The sequence below is a fragment of the Scyliorhinus torazame genome, chromosome 16 (assembly GCF_047496885.1).
Source record: "Scyliorhinus torazame isolate Kashiwa2021f chromosome 16, sScyTor2.1, whole genome shotgun sequence".
In the NCBI taxonomy this organism is placed as follows: Eukaryota; Metazoa; Chordata; class Chondrichthyes; order Carcharhiniformes; family Scyliorhinidae; genus Scyliorhinus; species Scyliorhinus torazame.
Window position 1 is genome coordinate 198,226,720 of NC_092722.1, and position 22,404 is coordinate 198,249,123.

At 49.3% G+C, this 22,404-nt stretch overlaps 1 protein-coding gene and 1 long non-coding RNA gene across 3 annotated transcripts in view; one reads left to right on the plus strand and one right to left on the minus strand.

Moving 5' to 3' along the window:
- LOC140393376 (uncharacterized) overlaps window positions 1-16,400 on the minus strand; it is a 212,294-nt gene extending 195,894 nt beyond the window's left edge. Inside the window, exon 1 of the long non-coding RNA XR_011935583.1 lies at window positions 16,274-16,400. This is a non-coding gene — a long non-coding RNA (uncharacterized lncRNA). The remainder of the gene's footprint in view (window positions 1-16,273) is intronic.
- LOC140393375 (uncharacterized) overlaps window positions 1-22,404 on the plus strand; it is a 288,449-nt gene that overhangs the window by 78,765 nt on the left and 187,280 nt on the right. For both annotated transcript variants that reach the window (XM_072479760.1, XM_072479759.1), the window contains exons 8-10: window positions 9,666-9,701; window positions 14,710-14,757; window positions 15,989-16,132. In XM_072479760.1, the coding sequence (XP_072335861.1) occupies window positions 9,666-9,701; window positions 14,710-14,757; window positions 15,989-16,132 (228 nt within the window). The remainder of the gene's footprint in view (window positions 1-9,665; window positions 9,702-14,709; window positions 14,758-15,988; window positions 16,133-22,404) is intronic.

Consider the following 22,404-nt stretch of genomic DNA (forward strand, 5'->3'; position numbering starts at 1 on the left):
TTGATGGGGACAGTGTACAGGGAGCTTTACTCTGTATCTAACCCCGTGCTGTACCTGTCCTGGGAGTGTTTGATGGGGACAGTGTCGAGGGAGCTTTACTCTGTATCTAACCCCGTGCTGTACCTGTCCTGGGAGTGTTTGATGGGGACAGTGTAGAGGGAGCTTTACTCTGTATCTAACCCCGTGCTGTACCTGTCCTGGGAGTGTTTGATGGGGACAGTGTAGAGGGAGCTTTACTCTGTATCTAACCCGTGCTGTACCTGTCCTGGGAGTGTTTGATGGGGACAGTACAGAGGGAGCTTTACTCTGTATCTAACCCCGTGCTGTACCTGTCCTGGGAGTGTTTGATGGGGACAGTGTAGAGGGAGCTTTACTCTGTATCTAACCCCGTGCTGTACCTGTCCTGGGAGTGTTTGATGGGGACAGTGTAGAGGGAGCTTTACTCTGTATCTAACCCCGTGCTGTACCTGTCCTGGGAGTGTTTGATGGGGACAGTGTAGAGGGAGCTTTACTCTGTATCTAACCCCGTGCTGTACCTGTCCTGGGAGTGTTTGATGGGGACAGTGTAGAGGGAGCTTTACTCTGTATCTAACCCTGTGCTGTACCTGTCCTGGGAGTGTTTGATGGGGACAGTGGAGAGGGAGCTTTACTCTGTATCTAACCCCGTGCTGTACCTGTCCTGGGAGTGTTTGATGGGGACAGTGCAGAGGGAGCTTTACTCTGTATCTAACCCCGTGCTGTACCTGTCCTGGGAGTGTTTGATGGGGACAGTGCAGAGGGAGCTTTACTCTGTATCTAACCCCGTGCTGTACCTGTCCTGGGAGTGTTTGATGGGGAGAGTGTAGAGGGAGCTTTACTCTGTATCTAACCCCGTGCTGTACCTGTCCTGGGAGTGTTTGATGGGGACAGTGTAGAGGGAGCTTTACTCTGTATCTAACCCCGTGCTGTACCTGTCCTGGGAGTGTTTGATGGGGACAGTGTACAGGGAGCTTTACTCTGTATCTAACCCCGTGCTGTACCTGTCCTGGGAGTGTTTGATGGGGACAGTGTAGAGGGAGCTTTACTCTGTATCTAACCCTGTGCTGTCCCTGTCCTGGGAGTGTTTGATGGGGACAGTGTAGAGGGAGCTTTACTCTGTATCTCACCCCGTGCTGTACCTGTCCTGGGAGTGTTTGATGGGGAGAGTGCAGAGGGAGCTTTACTCTGTATCTAACCCCGTGCTGTACCTGTCCTGGGAATGTTTGATGGGGAGAGTGTAGAGGGAGCTTTACTCTGTATCTAACCCCGTGCTGTACCTGTCCTGGGAGTGTTTGATGGGGAGAGTGTAGAGGGAGCTTTACTCTGTATCTAACCCCGTGCTGTACCTGTCCTGGGAGTGTTTGATGGGGAGAGTGTAGAGGGAGCTTTACTCTGTATCTAACCCCGTGCTGTACCTGTCCTGGGAGTGTTTGATGGGGACAGTGTAGAGGGAGCTTTACTCTGTATCTAACCCCGTGCTGTACCTGTCCTGGGAGTGTTTGATGGGGACAGTGTAGAGGGAGCTTTACTCTGTATCTAACCCCGTGCTGTACCTGTCCTGGGAGTGTTTGATGGGGACAGTGTACAGGGAGCTTTACTCTGTATCTAACCCCGTGCTGTACCTGTCCTGGGAGTGTTTGATGGGGACAGTGTAGAGGGAGCTTTACTCTGTATCTAACCCCGTGCTGTACCTGTCCTGGGAGTGTTTGATGGGGACAGTGTACAGGGAGCTTTACTCTGTATCTAACCCCGTGCTGTACCTGTCCTGGGAGTGTTTGATGGGGACAGTGTCGAGGGAGCTTTACTCTGTATCTAACCCCGTGCTGTACCTGTCCTGGGAGTGTTTGATGGGGACAGTGTAGAGGGAGCTTTACTCTGTATCTAACCCCGTGCTGTACCTGTCCTGGGAGTGTTTGATGGGGACAGTGTACAGGGAGCTTTACTCTGTATCTAACCCCGTGCTGTACCTGTCCTGGGAGTGTTTGATGGGGACAGTGTCGAGGGAGCTTTACTCTGTATCTAACCCCGTGCTGTACCTGTCCTGGGAGTGTTTGATGGGGACAGTGTAGAGGGAGCTTTACTCTGTATCTAACCCCGTGCTGTACCTGTCCTGGGAGTGTTTGATGGGGACAGTGTAGAGGGAGCTTTACTCTGTATCTAACCCGTGCTGTACCTGTCCTGGGAGTGTTTGATGGGGACAGTACAGAGGGAGCTTTACTCTGTATCTAACCCCGTGCTGTACCTGTCCTGGGAGTGTTTGATGGGGACAGTGTAGAGGGAGCTTTACTCTGTATCTAACCCCGTGCTGTACCTGTCCTGGGAGTGTTTGATGGGGACAGTGTAGAGGGAGCTTTACTCTGTATCTAACCCCGTGCTGTACCTGTCCTGGGAGTGTTTGATGGGGACAGTGTAGAGGGAGCTTTACTCTGTATCTAACCCCGTGCTGTACCTGTCCTGGGAGTGTTTGATGGGGACAGTGTAGAGGGAGCTTTACTCTGTATCTAACCCTGTGCTGTACCTGTCCTGGGAGTGTTTGATGGGGACAGTGGAGAGGGAGCTTTACTCTGTATCTAACCCCGTGCTGTACCTGTCCTGGGAGTGTTTGATGGGGACAGTGCAGAGGGAGCTTTACTCTGTATCTAACCCCGTGCTGTACCTGTCCTGGGAGTGTTTGATGGGGACAGTGCAGAGGGAGCTTTACTCTGTATCTAACCCCGTGCTGTACCTGTCCTGCGAGTGTTTGATGGGGACAGTGTAGAGGGAGCTTTACTCTGTATCTAACCCCGTGCTGTACCTGTCCTGCGAGTGTTTGATGGGGACAGTGTAGAGGGAGCTTTACTCTGTATCTAACCCCGTGCTGTACCTGTCCTGCGAGTGTTTGATGGGGACAGTGTAGAGGGAGCTTTACTCTGTATTTAACCCCGTGCTGTACCTGTCCTGGGAGTGTTTGATGGGGACAGTGTAGAGGGAGCTTTACTCTGTATTTAACCCCGTGCTGTACCTGTCCTGGGAGTGTTTGATGGGGACAGTGTAGAGGGAGCTTTACTCTGTATCTAACCCCGTGCTGTACCTGTCCTGGGAGTGCTTGATGGGGACAGTGTAGAGGGAGCTTTACTCTGTATCTAACCCCGTGCTGTACCTGTCCTGGGAGTGTTTGATGGGGAGAGTGTAGAGGGAGCTTTACTCTGTATCTAACCCCGTGCTGTACCTGTCCTGGGAGTGTTTGATGGGGACAGTGTAGAGGGAGCTTTACTCTGTATCTAACCCCGTGCTGTACCTGTCCTGGGAGTGTTTGATGGGGACAGTGTACAGGGAGCTTTACTCTGTATCTAACCCCGTGCTGTACCTGTCCTGGGAGTGTTTGATGGGGACAGTGTAGAGGGAGCTTTACTCTGTATCTAACCCTGTGCTGTCCCTGTCCTGGGAGTGTTTGATGGGGACAGTGTAGAGGGAACTTTACTCTGTATCTCACCCCGTGCTGTACCTGTCCTGGGAGTGTTTGATGGGGAGAGTGCAGAGGGAGCTTAACTCTGTATCTAACCCCGTGCTGTACCTGTCCTGGGAATGTTTGATGGGGAGAGTGTAGAGGGAGCTTTACTCTGTATCTAACCCCGTGCTGTACCTGTCCTGGGAGTGTTTGATGGGGAGAGTGTAGAGGGAGCTTTACTCTGTATCTAACCCCGTGCTGTACCTGTCCTGGGAGTGTTTGATGGGGAGAGTGTAGAGGGAGCTTTACTCTGTATCTAACCCCGTGCTGTACCTGTCCTGGGAGTGTTTGATGGGGACAGTGTAGAGGGAGCTTTACTCTGTATCTAACCCCGTGCTGTACCTGTCCTGGGAGTGTTTGATGGGGACAGTGTAGAGGGAGCTTTACTCTGTATCTAACCCCGTGCTGTACCTGTCCTGGGAGTGTTTGATGGGGACAGTGTACAGGGAGCTTTACTCTGTATCTAACCCCGTGCTGTACCTGTCCTGGGAGTGTTTGATGGGGACAGTGTAGAGGGAGCTTTACTCTGTATCTAACCCCGTGCTGTACCTGTCCTGGGAGTGTTTGATGGGGACAGTGTACAGGGAGCTTTACTCTGTATCTAACCCCGTGCTGTACCTGTCCTGGGAGTGTTTGATGGGGACAGTGTCGAGGGAGCTTTACTCTGTATCTAACCCCGTGCTGTACCTGTCCTGGGAGTGTTTGATGGGGACAGTGTAGAGGGAGCTTTACTCTGTATCTAACCCCGTGCTGTACCTGTCCTGGGAGTGTTTGATGGGGACAGTGTACAGGGAGCTTTACTCTGTATCTAACCCCGTGCTGTACCTGTCCTGGGAGTGTTTGATGGGGACAGTGTCGAGGGAGCTTTACTCTGTATCTAACCCCGTGCTGTACCTGTCCTGGGAGTGTTTGATGGGGACAGTGGAGAGGGAGCTTTACTCTGTATCTAACCCCGTGCTGTACCTGTCCTGGGAGTGTTTGATGGGGACAGTGCAGAGGGAGCTTTACTCTGTATCTAACCCCGTGCTGTACCTGTCCTGGGAGTGTTTGATGGGGACAGTGCAGAGGGAGCTTTACTCTGTATCTAACCCCGTGCTGTACCTGTCCTGCGAGTGTTTGATGGGGACAGTGTAGAGGGAGCTTTACTCTGTATCTAACCCCGTGCTGTACCTGTCCTGCGAGTGTTTGATGGGGACAGTGTAGAGGGAGCTTTACTCTGTATCTAACCCTGTGCTGTCCCTGTCCTGGGAGTGTTTGATGGGGACAGTGTAGAGGGAGCTTTACTCTGTATCTAACCCCGTGCTGTACCTGTCCTGGGAGTGCTTGATGGGGACAGTGTAGAGGGAGCTTTACTCTGTATCTAACCCCGTGCTGTACCTGTCCTGGGAGTGTTTGATGGGGAGAGTGTAGAGGGAGCTTTACTCTGTATCTAACCCCGTGCTGTACCTGTCCTGGGAGTGTTTGATGGGGACAGTGTAGAGGGAGCTTTACTCTGTATCTAACCCCGTGCTGTACCTGTCCTGGGAGTGTTTGATGGGGACAGTGTACAGGGAGCTTTACTCTGTATCTAACCCCGTGCTGTACCTGTCCTGGGAGTGTTTGATGGGGACAGTGTAGAGGGAGCTTTACTCTGTATCTAACCCTGTGCTGTCCCTGTCCTGGGAGTGTTTGATGGGGACAGTGTAGAGGGAGCTTTACTCTGTATCTCACCCCGTGCTGTACCTGTCCTGGGAGTGTTTGATGGGGAGAGTGCAGAGGGAGCTTTACTCTGTATCTAACCCCGTGCTGTACCTGTCCTGGGAATGTTTGATGGGGAGAGTGTAGAGGGAGCTTTACTCTGTATCTAACCCCGTGCTGTACCTGTCCTGGGAGTGTTTGATGGGGAGAGTGTAGAGGGAGCTTTACTCTGTATCTAACCCCGTGCTGTACCTGTCCTGGGAGTGTTTGATGGGGAGAGTGTAGAGGGAGCTTTACTCTGTATCTAACCCCGTGCTGTACCTGTCCTGGGAGTGTTTGATGGGGACAGTGTAGAGGGAGCTTTACTCTGTATCTAACCCCGTGCTGTACCTGTCCTGGGAGTGTTTGATGGGGACAGTGTAGAGGGAGCTTTACTCTGTATCTAACCCCGTGCTGTACCTGTCCTGGGAGTGTTTGATGGGGACAGTGTACAGGGAGCTTTACTCTGTATCTAACCCCGTGCTGTACCTGTCCTGGGAGTGTTTGATGGGGACAGTGTAGAGGGAGCTTTACTCTGTATCTAACCCCGTGCTGTACCTGTCCTGGGAGTGTTTGATGGGGACAGTGTACAGGGAGCTTTACTCTGTATCTAACCCCGTGCTGTACCTGTCCTGGGAGTGTTTGATGGGGACAGTGTCGAGGGAGCTTTACTCTGTATCTAACCCCGTGCTGTACCTGTCCTGGGAGTGTTTGATGGGGACAGTGTAGAGGGAGCTTTACTCTGTATCTAACCCCGTGCTGTACCTGTCCTGGGAGTGTTTGATGGGGACAGTGTACAGGGAGCTTTACTCTGTATCTAACCCCGTGCTGTACCTGTCCTGGGAGTGTTTGATGGGGACAGTGTCGAGGGAGCTTTACTCTGTATCTAACCCCGTGCTGTACCTGTCCTGGGAGTGTTTGATGGGGACAGTGTAGAGGGAGCTTTACTCTGTATCTAACCCCGTGCTGTACCTGTCCTGGGAGTGTTTGATGGGGACAGTGTAGAGGGAGCTTTACTCTGTATCTAACCCGTGCTGTACCTGTCCTGGGAGTGTTTGATGGGGACAGTACAGAGGGAGCTTTACTCTGTATCTAACCCCGTGCTGTACCTGTCCTGGGAGTGTTTGATGGGGACAGTGTAGAGGGAGCTTTACTCTGTATCTAACCCCGTGCTGTACCTGTCCTGGGAGTGTTTGATGGGGACAGTGTAGAGGGAGCTTTACTCTGTATCTAACCCCGTGCTGTACCTGTCCTGGGAGTGTTTGATGGGGACAGTGTAGAGGGAGCTTTACTCTGTATCTAACCCCGTGCTGTACCTGTCCTGGGAGTGTTTGATGGGGACAGTGTAGAGGGAGCTTTACTCTGTATCTAACCCTGTGCTGTACCTGTCCTGGGAGTGTTTGATGGGGACAGTGGAGAGGGAGCTTTACTCTGTATCTAACCCCGTGCTGTACCTGTCCTGGGAGTGTTTGATGGGGACAGTGCAGAGGGAGCTTTACTCTGTATCTAACCCCGTGCTGTACCTGTCCTGGGAGTGTTTGATGGGGACAGTGCAGAGGGAGCTTTACTCTGTATCTAACCCCGTGCTGTACCTGTCCTGCGAGTGTTTGATGGGGACAGTGTAGAGGGAGCTTTACTCTGTATCTAACCCCGTGCTGTACCTGTCCTGCGAGTGTTTGATGGGGACAGTGTAGAGGGAGCTTTACTCTGTATCTAACCCCGTGCTGTACCTGTCCTGCGAGTGTTTGATGGGGACAGTGTAGAGGGAGCTTTACTCTGTATTTAACCCCGTGCTGTACCTGTCCTGGGAGTGTTTGATGGGGACAGTGTAGAGGGAGCTTTACTCTGTATTTAACCCCGTGCTGTACCTGTCCTGGGAGTGTTTGATGGGGACAGTGTAGAGGGAGCTTTACTCTGTATCTAACCCCGTGCTGTACCTGTCCTGGGAGTGTTTGATGGGGACAGTGTAGAGGGAGCTTTACTCTGTATCTAACCCCGTGCTGTACCTGTCCTGGGAGTGTTTGATGGGGACAGTGTAGAGGGAGCTTTACTCTGTATTTAACCCCGTGCTGTACCTGTCCTGGGAGTGTTTGATGGGGACAGTGTAGAGGGAGCTTTACTCTGTATCTAACCCCGTGCTGTACCTGTCCTGGGAGTGTTTGATGGGGACAGTGTAGAGGGAGCTTTACTCTGTATCTAACCCCGTGCTGTACCTGTCCTGGGAGTGTTTGATGGGGACAGTGTAGAGGGAGCTTTACTCTGTATTTAACCCCGTGCTGTACCTGTCCTGGGAGTGTTTGATGGGGACAGTGTAGAGGGAGCTTTACTCTGTATCTAACCCCGTGCTGTACCTGTCCTGGGAGTGTTTGATGGGGACAGTGTAGAGTGAGCTTTACTCTGTATCTAACCCCGTGCTGTACCGGTCCTGGGAGTGTTTGATGGCGACAGTGTAGAGGGAGCTTTACTCTGTATCTAACCCCGTGCTGTACCGGTCCTGGGAGTGTTTGATGGTGACAGTGTAGAGGGAGCTTTACTCTGTATCTAACCCCGTGCTGTACCTGTCCTGGGAGTGTTTGATGGGGACAGTGCAGAGGGAGCTTTACTCTGTATCTAACCCCGTGCTGTACCTGTCCTGGGAGTGTTTGATGGCGACAGTGTAGAGGGAGCTTTACTCTGTATCTAACCCCGTGCTGTACCTGTCCTGGGAGTGTTTGATGGGGACAGTGCAGAGGGAGCTTTACTCTGTATCTAACCCCGTGCTGTACCGGTCCTGGGAGTGTTTGATGGCGACAGTGTACTCTCAGACAGTACATTCCAGATCCTAACCACTTACTCTGTGAATCTTCTAAAATCTTCCCCTGCTGGGGTTAAACTGACTAATCTGGAGTCACTGGGATTTTATTTACACCCTCTTTCTGAACATTTGCAATTCTCCAACCTTCTGGCACCATCGTGCAGCAGGAGAAAGATCGGAAAATTATGGCCAATGCCTCCGGAATTTTCATTCTCACTTCCTTCAATATTCGTGGAATCATCTCCAGTCCTGGTACCTTATCAACGTTAAGTACAGACACTGATCCAATATCAATTTTCAATCCATCTCTTCTGAATCTCTTCTTTCACCACGACGTTGGTAATGACAAGTGTAAAGTATCGATTTAACACCTCACCTCTGCCCCTACTACCAACTGTAAATTCCCTTTTTAGTCCCTAATCAGTCCCATTCCTCTGACCTCCTTGTATTATTCATATATCAAAGACTTTAGATTTCCTGCCAGTCTCTTCTCATGCTCTCCCTTTGCTTCTCTTATTTGCTTTTTCAATTCCATATCCAGCCTGGTTCTCATTGTGTTGTTCACCTGACGTCTGGTGTAAGAATAATGTCTCTGATTCACCTTAATCTTTATCTCTGTGTTGATCAGGGAGTTTGGGATTGTTTGCCCTGCCTTTTCCCTGTGGAAGTACACCGTACACCGTAACCATGCGGGAACTAGTTCTTCATTAAAAGCAGCCCATTATTCAGTCACAGTTTTACCTGCAAAACTTTGATTCCAATTTCTCTGGCCCAGTTTCGCTCCTATCCCATTGAAGATGGCTGCCCTCCAGTTAATTATTCTCACTTTGGATTGTTCCTTGTCCTTTTCCACAACAGCCTAAACATTGTAACACGGTGATCACTGTCCGCTGAATGTTCTCGCACTGACACTCCGACTTGATCCACTTGACCCGCCTCACAGTAATCAGGCCCATCAGTGCCTCCTTTCTCGTTGGACTGGACACATACTTCTGAAAAAAATCTCCTGAACATACACCAGGAACGCTTGACGCTTTCTGATCTGTACTCTATTCTAGTTTATATACAGGTAACTAAAGTCCCCCATATCTAACTGCATCGATCTTGCACCTCTATAATTTCCTTGCAAATTGACATCATTCCCACGAGTTGGCAGCCTACAAACAGCACCGTGCAATGTAATTACACCTTTTATGTTCCATGGCTCAAGCCCAATTGATTCTGTGCTTGAAACCTCTTCGACACGGTAGCACAGTGGTTAGCACTGTTGCTTCACAGCACCAGGGACCCAGGTTCGATTCCCCGCTGGGTCACTGTCTGTGCAGAGTCTGCACGTTCTCCCCGTGTCTGCGTGGGTTTCCTCCGGGTGCTCCGGTTTCCTCCCAAAGTCCAAAGACGTGCAGGTGGATTGGCCATGATAAATTGTCCCTTAGTGTCCAAAAAGGTTAGGTGGGGTTACTGGATTACTGGGTTATGATGGCGGTGTGGGCTTAAGTAGGGTGCTCTTTCCAAGGGCCGGTGCAGACTCGATGGGCTGAATGGCCTCCTTCTGCTCTGTAAATTCTATGATTCTCTGACATCCTCTTTCTCCAGCATCTGTCCTGACCTGCAATGCTCCGCACTAACTGATGTCTTGTTGCTGGTTCGCAGGTACCTCACACACCAGAGGAAGGAGTCAGAGTCGAGGTAAGACTACACCAGCCCTGCTTCTGAATGATTGAGTCTGAGTCCAGCCTGTCCCTATGCCCAGCAAACTCGTGCTGCAATTTATAGATGTCGTATCCCATCCTCAGGTCAAGGCACGGGATAGGACTCAGGAAGAGAAGGAGATTGTGATGCAGGCAGCAGCGGCTGGTTTATGGCCAAAGGTGTGAACCTTAACCACTGTGGGGCGGCACTCTGCTGCTCGGATTGGCTCAGTGGGTCACTCCAGGCAAAAGGTCATGGGTTTAAATCTGATTCCAGAGAGTTGAACTTATATACACCTGGCAGGTCTGAGGGGGGAGCACACTGTCAGAGGGTCAGTGCTGAGGGAGTGCTGCACTGTCAGAGGGTCAGTACTGAGGGAGTGCCGCACTGTCAGAGGGTCAGTACTGAGAGAGTGCTGCACTGTCAGAGGGTCAGTACTGAGGGAGTGCTGCACTGTCACAGGATCAGTACTGAGGGAGTGCCGCACTGTCAGAGGGTCAGTACTGAGGGAGTGCTGCACTGTCACAGGATCAGTACTGAGGGAGTGCCGCACTGTCAGAGGGTCAGTACTGAGGGAGTGCTGCACTGTCAGTGGGTCAGTACTGAGGGAGTGCTGCACTGTCAGAGGGACAGTACTGAGGGAGTGCTGCACTGTCAGAGGGTCTGTACTGAGGGAGTGCTGCACTGTCAGAGGGTCAGTACTGAGGGAGTGCTGCACTGTCACAGGATCAGTACTGAGGGAGTGCCGCACTGTCAGAGGATCAGTACTGAGGGAGTGTCGCACTGTCAGAGGGTCAGTACTGAGGGGGTGCCGCACTGTCAGAGGGTCAGTACTGAGGGGGTGCTGCACTGTCAGAGGGTCAGTACTGAGGGGGTGCTGCACTGTCACAGGATCAGTACTGAGGGAGTGTCGCACTGTCAGAGGGTCAGTACTGAGGGAGTGTGCATTGTCAGAGAGTCAGTACTGAGGGGGGAGCACACTGTCACAGGATCAGTACTGAGGGAGTGCCGCACTGGCAGAGGGTCAGTACTGAGGGAGTGCTGCACTGTCACAGGATCAGCACTGAGGGAGTGCCGCACTGTCAGAGGGTCAGTACTGAGGGAGTGTGCATTGTCAGAGGGTCAGTACTGAAGGAGTGCCGCACTGTCAGAGGGTCAGTACTGAGGGAGTGCTGCACTGTCAGAGAGTCAGTACTGAGGGAGTGCCACACTGTCAGAGGGTCAGTACTGAGGGAGGGCTGCACTGTCAGAGGGTCAGTACCGAGGGAGGGCTGCACTGTCAGAGTGTCAGTACTGAGGGAGTGCCGCACTGTCAGAGGGTCAGTACTGAGGGAGTGCTGCACTGTCAGAGGGTCAGTACTGAGGGAGCGCTGCACTGTCAGAGAGTCAGTACTGAGGGAGTGCCGCACTGTCAGAGGGTCAGTACTGAGGGACTGCTGCACTGTCAGAGGGTCAGTACTGAGGGAGTGCTGCACTGTCAGAGGGTCAGTGCTGAGGGAGCGCCGCACTGTCAGAGGGTCAGTACTGAGGGAGTGCTGCACTGTCAGAGAGTCAGTACTGAGGGAGTGCCGCACTGTCAGAGAGTCAGTACTGAGGGAGTGCCGCACTGTCAGAGGATCAGTACTGAGGGAGTGCTGCACAGTCAGAGGGTCAGTACTGAGGGAGTGCTGCACTGTCAGAGGGTCAGTGCTGAGGGAGTGCTGCACAGTCAGAGGGTCAGTACTAAGGGAGGGTCACACTGTCAGAGGGTCAGTACTGAGGGAGTGCTGCACTGTCAGAGGGTCAGTACTGAGGGAGTGCCGCACTGTCAGAGGGTCAGTACTGAGGGAGTGCTGCACTGTCAGAGGGTCAGTACTGAGGGAGTGCTGCACTGTCAGAGGATCAGTACTGAGGGAGTGCTGCACAGTCAGAGGGTCAGTACTGAGGGAGTGCTGCACTGTCAGAGGGTCAGTACTGAGGGAGTGCTGCACAGTCAGAGGGTCAGTATTAAGGGAGGGTCACACTGTCACAGGATCAGTACTGAGGCTGTGATAAACTGACAAAGGGACTGTCTTTCAGATAAATTATTAAACTCAGGCCCGATCTCCTTCCTTATCCGGCCATTATCGGTCCGCTGGCCCTCTTTTGGAGCAGGAAGGGTGTTATAATGCAGATAGCCAGGCACTGTAGGATAGACCTGGAGGTTAGTGTTTGTACATTTACAAGTTTTATCTTTAGAGACACACAGATCCTGCCCCTCCAATCAACACAGCAGTTTCAGCCTGTTCTGAAACACACACCTGAGGAAGGAGCAGCGCTCCGAAAGCTAGTGACATCGAAACAAACCTGTTGGACTTTAACCTGGTGTTGTAAGACTTCGTACTGTGCTCACCCCAGTCCAACGCCGGCATCTCCACCTCATGGGAAACCGATAGGAACCATGGTTAATCCCAGTTAATGCCCTCCACCTGAATACAACTGAACACCCAAAATGCAATTAACGCTGAGAAACTATTGCCTGAGTTCTGGTCAAAATTCAACCCGTAGCCAACTCTTGACTGGAATCTTTGAATCCTCATTGGCTACAGGTGAGGTCCCAGAGGACGGGAGAATAGCCAATGTTGTTCCTTTGTTTAAGAAGGGTAGCAGGGATAATTCAGGAAATTATAGGCCTTACGTCAGTGGTAGGGATATTATTGGAAAAAATTCTTAGCGATAGGACTTGCTCACGTTTGGAAATAAATGGACTTATTAGCGAGAGGCAGCATGGTTTTGTGAATGGGCGGTCGTGTCTCACTAACTTGACCAAGTTTTTTGAGGAAGTGACACAGCTGATTGATGAAGGAAGGGCGGTGGATGTTGTTTACATGGATTTCAGTAAGGCCTTTGACAAGGTCCCTCATGGCAGACTGGTACAAAAGATGAAGTCACACGGGATCAGAGGTGAGCTGGTAAGATGGATACAGAACTAGCTAGGTCATAGAAGGCAGAGGGTAGCAATAGAACAATAGAACATTACAGCGCAGTACAGGCCCTTTGGCCCTCGATGTTGCGCCGACCTGTGAAACCACTCAAAAGCCCATCTACACTATTCCCTTATCATCCATATGTTCATCCAATGACCATTTAAATTCCCTTAATGTTGGCGAGTCCACTACTGTTGCAGGCAGGGCATTCCACGCCCTTACTACTCTCTGAGTAAAGAACCTACCTCTGACATCTGTCCTATATCTATCTCCCCTCAATTTAAAGCTATGTCCCCTCGTGCTAGCCATCACCATCCGAGGAAAAAGGCTCTCAATATCCACCCTATCTAATCCTCTGATCATCTTGTATGCCTCAATTAAGTCACCTCTTAAGCTTCTTCTCTCTAACGAAAACAGCCTCGTCCCTCAGCCTTTCCTCATAAGATCTTCCCTCCATACCAGGCAACATTCTGGTAAATCTCCTCTGCACCCTTTCCAATGCTTCCACATCCTTCCTATAATGCGGCGACCAGAATTGTACGCAATACTCCAAATGCGGCCGCACCAGAGTTTTGTACAGCTGCAACATGATCTCATGGCTCCGAAACTCAATCCCTCTACCAATAAAAGCTAACACACCGTACGCCTTCTTAACAACCCTGATGGAAGGATGCTTTTCTGGATGGAGGGCTGTGACTAGTGGTGTTCCGCAGGGATCAGTGCTGGGACTTTGCTGTTCGTAGTATATATAAATGATTTGGAGGAAAATGTAACTGGTCTGATTAGTAAGTTTGAGGACGACACAAAGGTTAGTGAAACTGTGGATAGCAATGAGGACTGTCTGAGGATACAGCAGGATTTAGATTGTTTGGAGACTTGTGCGAAGAGATGGCAGATGGAGTTAAATCCGGACAAATGTGAGGTAATGCATTTTGGAAGGTCTAATGTAGGTAGGGAATATACAGTGAATGGTAGAACCCTCAAGAGTATTGAAAGTCAAAGAGATCTAGGAGTACAGGTCCACAGGTCATTGAAAGGGGCAACACAGGTGGAGAAGGTAGTCAAGAAGGCATACGGCATGCTTGCCTTCATTGGTTAGGACATTGAGTATAGAAATTGGCAAATCATGTTGCAGTTGTACAGAAACGTGGCTAGGCCACACTCGGAGTATAGTGTTCAATTCTGGTCGCCACACTACCAGAAGGATGTGGAGGCTTTAGAGAGGGTGCAGAAGAGATTTACCAGAATGTTGCCTGGGATGGAGCCTATTAGCTAGGAAAGATTGGATAAACTCGGATTATTTTCACTAGAACGACGGAGGTTGAGGGGCGACCTGATAGAGGTCTACAAAATTATGAGGGGCATAGGCAGAGTGGATAGTCAGAGACTATTTCCCAGGGTAGAGTGGTCAATTACTCGGGGGCATAGGTTTAAGGTGAGAGGGGCAAGGTTTAGAGTAGATGTACGAGGCAAGTTTTTTACGCAGAGGGTAGTGGGTGCCTGGAACTCACTACCGGAGGAGGTAGTGGAAGCAGGGACGTTAGTGACATTTAAGGGGCATCTTGACAAATACATGAATAGGATGGGAATAGAGGGATACGGACCCCGGAAGGCTTTAGTTTAGACGGGTAGCATGGTCGGCGCAGGCTTGGAGGGCCGAAGGGCCTGTTCCTGGGCTGTACTGTTCTTTATTCAGTTATCTCTTTGATGTTTATGGGATCTTGGAACCTGTCTCACAGCCCGCTCGCACCCCCCAAAAATTCTCCCATTTCCCCCCCAAAGTCCCCAACACCCATCATGTGCCTTCAGAAACCCTCCCCTTTTGATCGAAGATTCAAATATCTGATTAATAACTCAGCGAGTTGTGTTTCTATTTTCAAGGCTCCATCTAAATGTAATTTGCTCTGTTAGTGGAAACATTGAGAAACGTGAATAACTGAGGATTTATATTGCCCCGGGTGCCTGATGCAGCTTATTGCTGAGCAGAATACGTTTATAAAGCTGAGAGTCGTGTCGAACTATCTTGTCCAGCTGTGTAATGGGAGCCTCTTGTGTTTCAGAGAGTGCAATCCGAGCCCGTCTCCAAAGTGCTTCACCATCCGGACAGTGTAAGTACCCCAGTCGTCCTCAGGCCTTCCAGCTGTCATTAAAACCTGGGGAAGGGGGACGGTGCCACACAACACAACTGTATGCTTGCTGTCATCTCCCCATTTCTGAATTTTTTAAATGATGTTTTTTTCCAATTAAGGAGTAATTTTTAAAAATAAATTTAGAGTACCCAATTCATTTTTTCCAATTAAGGGGCAATTTAGCGAGGCCAATCCACCTACACTGCGCATCTTTGGGTTGTGGGGGCGAAACCCACGCAGACACGGGGAGAATGTGCAAACTCCACACAGACAATGACCCAGAGCCAAGATCGAGTCCTGTTAAGATACAGATCCGCCATGATATAGTTGAATGGTGGACCAGGCTCGAAGAGAAAATGGCCTCCTCTTGTTCCTGTGCTCTGCGGATGACCCACATGGATGATGAGAAAATCATCCTTCCCACGTTGCTTCCTTCTCCCCCCCCACCCCCCCGACCGCCGGGCCCTCCAACACGCTGGCAGTGCCAAGCAGCGTTGGCAGAAACTGAGTGGGTGGTGGCTGCCACCCTCAATGACGGAACGTGTGAGGTCTGTGTGTGTGCCCATGCAGGCACTTTCATATTTCTGTTGAGCAACAATCATTGCATTAAAGGATATAGATCACAGATATTATGCAGCTTCTCCGGTTACATTCCTCACCCCTCCCTGGCATTCCTGGGATAAATAGTGGAGTTCCTGATTTGTCACTGTATTGTACTGAATGGCTTTTTACCATAAGACCATAAGACATGGGAGGCCACTCGGCCCATGAGTCTGCTCAGCCATTCAATCATGGCTGATATTTTTCTCATCCCCATTCTCCTGCCTTCTCCCCATAACCTCTGATCCCCTTATTAATCAAGAGCCTATCTATCTCTGTCTTGAAGACACTCAGTGATTTGGCCTCCACAGCCTTCTGCAGCAAAGAGTTCCACAGATTCACCACCCTCTGGCTGAAGAAATTCCTCCTCATCTCGGTTTTAAAGGATCGTTCCATTATTCGGAATACTAATTCAGAATTCAGCAATTGATCAACTTTGGGACATTTCTGCTCTCACCTGTAATGTAAATAATTGTGGGGGTTCTCCCAGGTTCTGGATCAATGATGTAATACTCAGAGGGGTTCCCCCCCCCCATTATTGATTGGGGGTATGATACCCAGGGCAGCTCCCTCCAGTCTCTGACCTCGCTTATTTCATTGCTGTGCTCAGGGACGGAGCTGGGTGATGTGAAGCGGTTGCTGAAAAGTAGTCGATCGGCCAGTATCAGCCCTCCTCGTTCAACCACAAACACCCTCCCTTACCCCAAAAAGGCCGTTGTCGAGACAAAGATGGTGAGCGCAAGCACACAGTCAGGTAAGGGGGTGTCTTCACTGACTTTGATATAAGTTCAATGTTATCACCCTGATTTTCAATTCTATCCCGTTATAAATGAACCCAAGTGTTTTATCTTCTTTTGTGGTTTTATTAACCTGCTATTGATTTGAGCAGACATACCTCGAGATCCCTCTGATCCTCTATCCCATTCAGACTCTTCTTCTCCAAGAAGTCTGGAGCCTCTTTATATTTTTGTCAAGTGCAGCTTCCACAGAGAGGAAAGGTGAGGAGGTGGCCACGCTCTACATTCTTCTGAAACATGATGAGAGGTTTATTAAGGGTGTTGCTCAATATAATCATGATAGTGATCTGCTCAAAGCTCATACAAACACTCTGCTGACATCACTACACATCACATGACACAAAACCAGCACAAATGTATTCCCAGACAATAACACCCCTCCTCCTTTAGTCCATTAGTGTAACGACAACAATTAACATTTATGCAACATATCTCCTTATGTATTATTTCTAAACATATTTACAATTCAATAAAACAGTCTCTGTGTTGGGTGTCTATTCCATTTTGGGAGAATTCGATGTGACGTAAGAACATAAGAACTAGGAGCAGGAGTAGGCTATCTGGCCCCTCGAGCCTGCTCCGTCATGCAATGAGATCATGGCTGATCTTTTGTGGACTCAGCTCCACTTTCCGGTCCGAACACCATAACCCTTAATCCCTTTACTCTTCAAAAAAATATCTATCTTTATCTTAAAAACATTTAATGAAGGAGCCTCAACTGCTTCACTGGGCAAGGAATTCCGGTTCACAACCCTTTGGGTGAAGATGTTCCTCCTCAATTCAGTCCTAAATCTACTTCCCCTTATTTTGAGGCTATGCCCCCTAGTTCTGCTTTCACCTGTCAGTGGAAACAACCTCCCCGCATCTATCCTATCTATTCCCTTCATAATTTGATATGTTTCTATAAGATTCCCCCACATCTTTCTAAATTCCAGCGAGTACAGTCCCAGTCTACTCAACCTCTCCTCAGAATCCAACCCGTTCAGCTCTGGGATTAACCTAGTGAATCTCCTCTGCACACCCTCCAGTGCCAGTGCGTCCTTTCTCAAGTAAGGAGACCAAAACTGAACACAATACTCCAGGTATGGCCTCACTAACACCTTATACAATTGCAGCAGAACCTCCCTAGTCTTAAACTCCATCCCTCTAGCAATGAAGGACAAAACTCCATTTGCCTTCTTAATCACCTGTTGCACCTGTAAACCAACTTTTTGCGACTCATGCACTAGCACACCCAGATCTCTCTGCACAGCAGCATGTTTTAATATTTTATCATTTAAATAACAATCCCTTTCTTGAACTTGGCTAATTGTGACCTGGGAAGTGTCCTCATTCCTTTCTGTCAATGGTACTTAATAGAACATTACAGCGCAGGACAGGTCCTTCGGCCCTCGATGTTGCGCCGACCTGTGAAACCACTCTAAAGCCAATCTACACTATTCCCTTATCGTCCATATGTCTATCCAATGACCATTTAAATGCCCTTAGTGTTGGCGAGTCCACTACTGTTGCAGGTAGGGCATTCCACGCCCTTACTACTCTCTGAGTAAAGAACCTACCTCTGACATCTGTCTTATATCTATCTCCCCTCAATTTAAAGCTATGTCCCCTCATGCTAGACATTACCATCCGAGGAAAAAGGCTCTCACTGTCCACCCTGTCCAATCCTCTGATCATCTTGTATGCCTCAATTAAGTCACCTCTTAACCTTCTTCTCTCTAACGAAAACAGCCTCAAATCCCTCAGCCTTTCCTCATAAGATCTTTCCTCCATACCAGGCAACATCCTGGTAAATCTCCTCTGCACCCTTTCCAATGCTTCCACATCTTTCGTATAATGCGGTGACCAGAATTGCACGCAATACTCCAAATGCGGCCGCACCAGAGTTTTATACAGCTGCAACATGACCTCATGGCTCAGAAAGTCAATCCCTCTACCAATAGCAGCACGGTAGCATTGTGGATAGCACAATTGCTTCACAGCTCCAGGGTCCCAGGTTCGATTCCAGCTTGGGTCACTGTCTGTGCGGAGTCTGCACATCCTCCCCGTGTGTGCGTGGGTTTCCTCCGGGTTCTCCGGTTTCCTCCCACAGTCCAAAGATGTGCGGGTTAGGTGGATTGGCCATGATCAATTGCCCTTAGTGTCCAAAATTGCCCTTAGGGTTGGGTGGGGTTACTGGCTTATGGGGATAGGGTGGAGGTGTTGACCTTGGGTGGGGTGCTCTTTCCAAGAGCCGGTGCAGACTCGATGGGCCGAATGGCCTCCTTCTGCACTGTAATTTCTATGATAATAAAAGCTAACACACCGTACGCCTTCTTAACAACCCTCTCAACCTGGGTGGCAACTTCCAGGGATCTATGTACATGGACACCGAGATCTCTCTGCTCATCCACACTGCCAAGAATCTTACCATTAGCCCAGTACTCTGTCTTCCTGTTATTCCTTCCAAAATGAATCACCTCCCACTTTTCTGCATTCAACTCCATTTGCCACCTCTCAGCCCAGCGCTGCAGCTTATCTATGTCCCTCTGTAACTTGTAACATCCTTCCGTACTCTCCACAACTCCACCGACTTTATTGTCATCTGCAATTTTACTCACCCATCCTTCTACGCCCTCCTCCAGGTCATTTATAAAAATGACAAACAGCAGTGGCCCCAAAACAGATCCTCGTGGTACATCACTAGTAACTGGACTCCAGTCTGAACATTTCCCATCAACCACCACCCTTTGTCTTCTTCCAGCGAGCCAATTTCTGATACAAACTGCTAAATCACCCTGAATCCCATGCCTCCGTATTTGCTGTAGTAGCCTGCCGTGGGGAACCTTATCAAACGCTTTACTGAAATCCATATACACCACATCAACTGCTTTACCCTCATCCACCTGTTTGGTCACCTTCTCAAAGAACTCAATCAGGTTTGTGAGGCACGACCTACCCTTCACCAAACGGTGTTGACTATCTCTAATCAAATTATTCCTTTCCAGATGATTATAAATCCTATCTCTTATAAACCTTTCCAAGATTTTGCCCACAACAGAAGTAAGGCTCACTGGTCTATAGTTACCTGGGTTGTCTCTACTCCCCTTCTTGAACAAGGGGACAACATTTGCTATCCTCCAGTCTTCTGGCACTATTCTGTAGATAAAGATGACTTAATGATCAAGGCCAAAGGCTCAGCAATCTCCTCCTTGGCTTCCCAGAGAATCCTAGGATCAATCCAATCCAGCCCAGGGGACTTATCTATTTTCACACTTTCCAGAATTGTTAACACCTCCTCCTTATGAACCTCAAGCCCTTCTAGTCTAGTAGCCTGAATCTCAGTATTCTCCTCGACAACATTGTCTTTTTCCTGTGTGAATACTGATGAAAAATATTCATTTAGCACCTCTTCCTATCTCCTCGGACTCCAAGCACAACTTCCCACTACTGTCCTTGACTGGCCCTACTCTTACCCTAGTCATTTGTTTATTCCTGACATATCTATAGAAAGCTTTAGGGTTATCCTTGATCCTACCTGCCAAAGACTTCTCATGTCCCCTCCTGGCTCTTCTTAGCTCTCTCTTTAGGTCCTTCCTAGCTAACTTGTAACTCTCGAGCGCCCTAACTGAACCTTCGTGTCTCATCTTTACATAAGCCTTCTTCTTCCTCTTGACAAGTGTTTCGACTGCTTTAGTAAACCACGGTTCCCTCGCTCGACCACTTCCTCACTGCCTGACAGGTACATACTTATCAAGGACACGCAGTAGCTGTTCCTTGAACAAACTCTACATTTCCATTGTGCCCATCTCCTGCAGTTTTCCTCTCCATCCGATGCATCCTAAGTCTTGCCTCATCGCATCATAATTGCCTTTCCCCTAGATATAACTCTTGCCCTGCGGTATATACCTATCCCTTTCCATCACTAAATCGAATTGTGGTCACTATCACCAAAATGCTCACCTACCTCCAAATCTAACACCTGTCCTGGTTCATTACCCAGTACCAAATCCAATATGGCCTCGCCTCTCGTTGGCCTATCTACATACTGTGTCAGGAAACCCTCTTGCGCACACTGGACAAAAACGGACCCATCTAAAGTACTCGAACTATAGCGTTTCCAGTCAATATTTGGAAAGTTAAAGTCCCCCATAACAACTACCTTGTTACGTTCGCTCCTATCCAGAATCATCTTTGCAATCCTTTCCTCTACATCTCTGGAACTTTTCGGAGGCCTATAGAAAACCCCTAACAGGGTGACCTCTCCTTTCCTGTTTCTAACCTCAGCCCATACTACCTCAGTAGATAAGTCCTCATCAAACGTCCTTTCTGCCACCGTAATACTGTCCTTGACTAACAATGCCACGCCTCCCCCTCTTTTACCACCTTCCCTGAGCTTACTGATATATCTAAACCCCGGCACCTGCAACAACCATTCCTGTCCCTGCTCTATCCATGTCTCCGAAATGGCCACAACATCAAAGTCCCAGGTACCAACCCATGCCTCAAGTTCACCCACCTTATTCCGGATGCTCCTGGCATTGAAGAAGACACACTTTAAACCACCTTCCTGCCTGCCGGTACACTCCTGCAACTTTGAAACCTTACTCATGACCTCACTACTCTCAACCTCCTGTATACTGGAGCTACAATTCAGGTTCCCAAGCCCCTGCTGAACTAGTTTAAACCCTCCCGAAGAGCATTAGCAAATTTCCCCCCCAGGATTATTTGAATCATCGGCAGCCACAGGTGAGGTGCCTGAAGATTGGAGAGTGGCGAATGTTGTGCCCTTGTTTAAGAAGGGCAGCAGGGAAAAGCCTGGGAACTACAGACCGGTGAGCCTAACGTCTGTAGTAGGTAAGTTGCTAGAAGGTATTCTGAGAGACAGGATCTACAAGCATTTAGAGAGGCAAGGACTGATTCGGGGCAGTCAGCATGGCTTTGTGCGTGGAAAATCATGTCTCACAAATTTGATTGAGTTTTTTGAGGGAGTGACCAAGAAGGTAGATGAGGGCAGTGCAGTAGACGTTGTCTACATGGACTTTAGCAAAGCCTTTGACAAGGTACCGCATGGTAGGTTGTTGCAGAAGGTTAAAGCTCACGGGATCCAGGGTGAGGTTGCCAATTGGATTCAAAATTGGCTGGACGACAGAAGGCAGAGGGTGGTTGTAGAGGGTTGTTTTTCAAACTGGAGGCCTGTGACCAGTGGTGTGCCTCAGGGATCGGTGCTGGGTCCACTGTTATTTGTGATTTATATTAATGATTTGGATGAGAATTTAGGAGGCATGGTTAGTAAGTTTGCAGATGACACCAAGATTGGTGGCACAGTGGATAGTGAAGAAGGTTATCTAGGATTGCAACGGGATCTTGATCAATTAGGCCAGTGGGCCGACGAATGGCAGATGGAGTTTAATTTAGATAAATGTGAGGTGATGCATTTTGGCAGATCGAATCAGGCCAGGACCTACTCAGTTAATGGTATGGCGTTGGGGAGAGTTATAGAACAAAGAGATCTAGGAGTACAGGTTCATAGCTCCTTGAAGGTGGAGTCGCAGGTGGACAGGGTGGTGAAGAAGGCATTCGGCATGCTTGGTTTCATTGGTCAGAACATTGAATACAGGAGTTGGGACGTCTTGTTGAAGTTGTACAAGACATTGGTACGGCCACACTTGGAATACTGTGTGCAGTTCTGGTCACCCTATTATAGAAAGGATATTATTAAACTAGAAAGAGTGCAGAAAAGATTTACTAGGATGTTGCCGGGACTTGATGGTTTGAGTTATAAGGAGAGGCTGGATAGACTGGGACTTTTTTCCCTGGAGCGTAGGAGGCTTAGGGGTGATCTTATAGAGGTCTATAAAATAATGAGGGGCATAGATAAGGTAGATAATCAACATCTTTTCCCAAAGGTAGGGGAGTCTAAAACTAGAGGGCATAGGTTTAAGGTGAGAGGGGAGAGATTCAGAAGGGCCCAGAGGGGCAATTTCTTCACTCAGAGGGTAGTGAGTGTCTGGAATGGGCTGCCAGAGGTAGTAGTAGAGGCGGGTACAATTGTGTCTTTCAAAAAGCATTTAGATAGTTACATGGGTAAGATGGGTATAGAGGGTTATGGGCCAAATGCGGGCAACTGGGACTAGCTTAATGGTAAAAACTGGGCGGCATGGACTGGTTGGGCCAAAGGGCCTGTTTCCATGCTGTAAACTTCTATGATTCTATGATTCTATGATATTGGTACCCCTCTGGTCCAGGT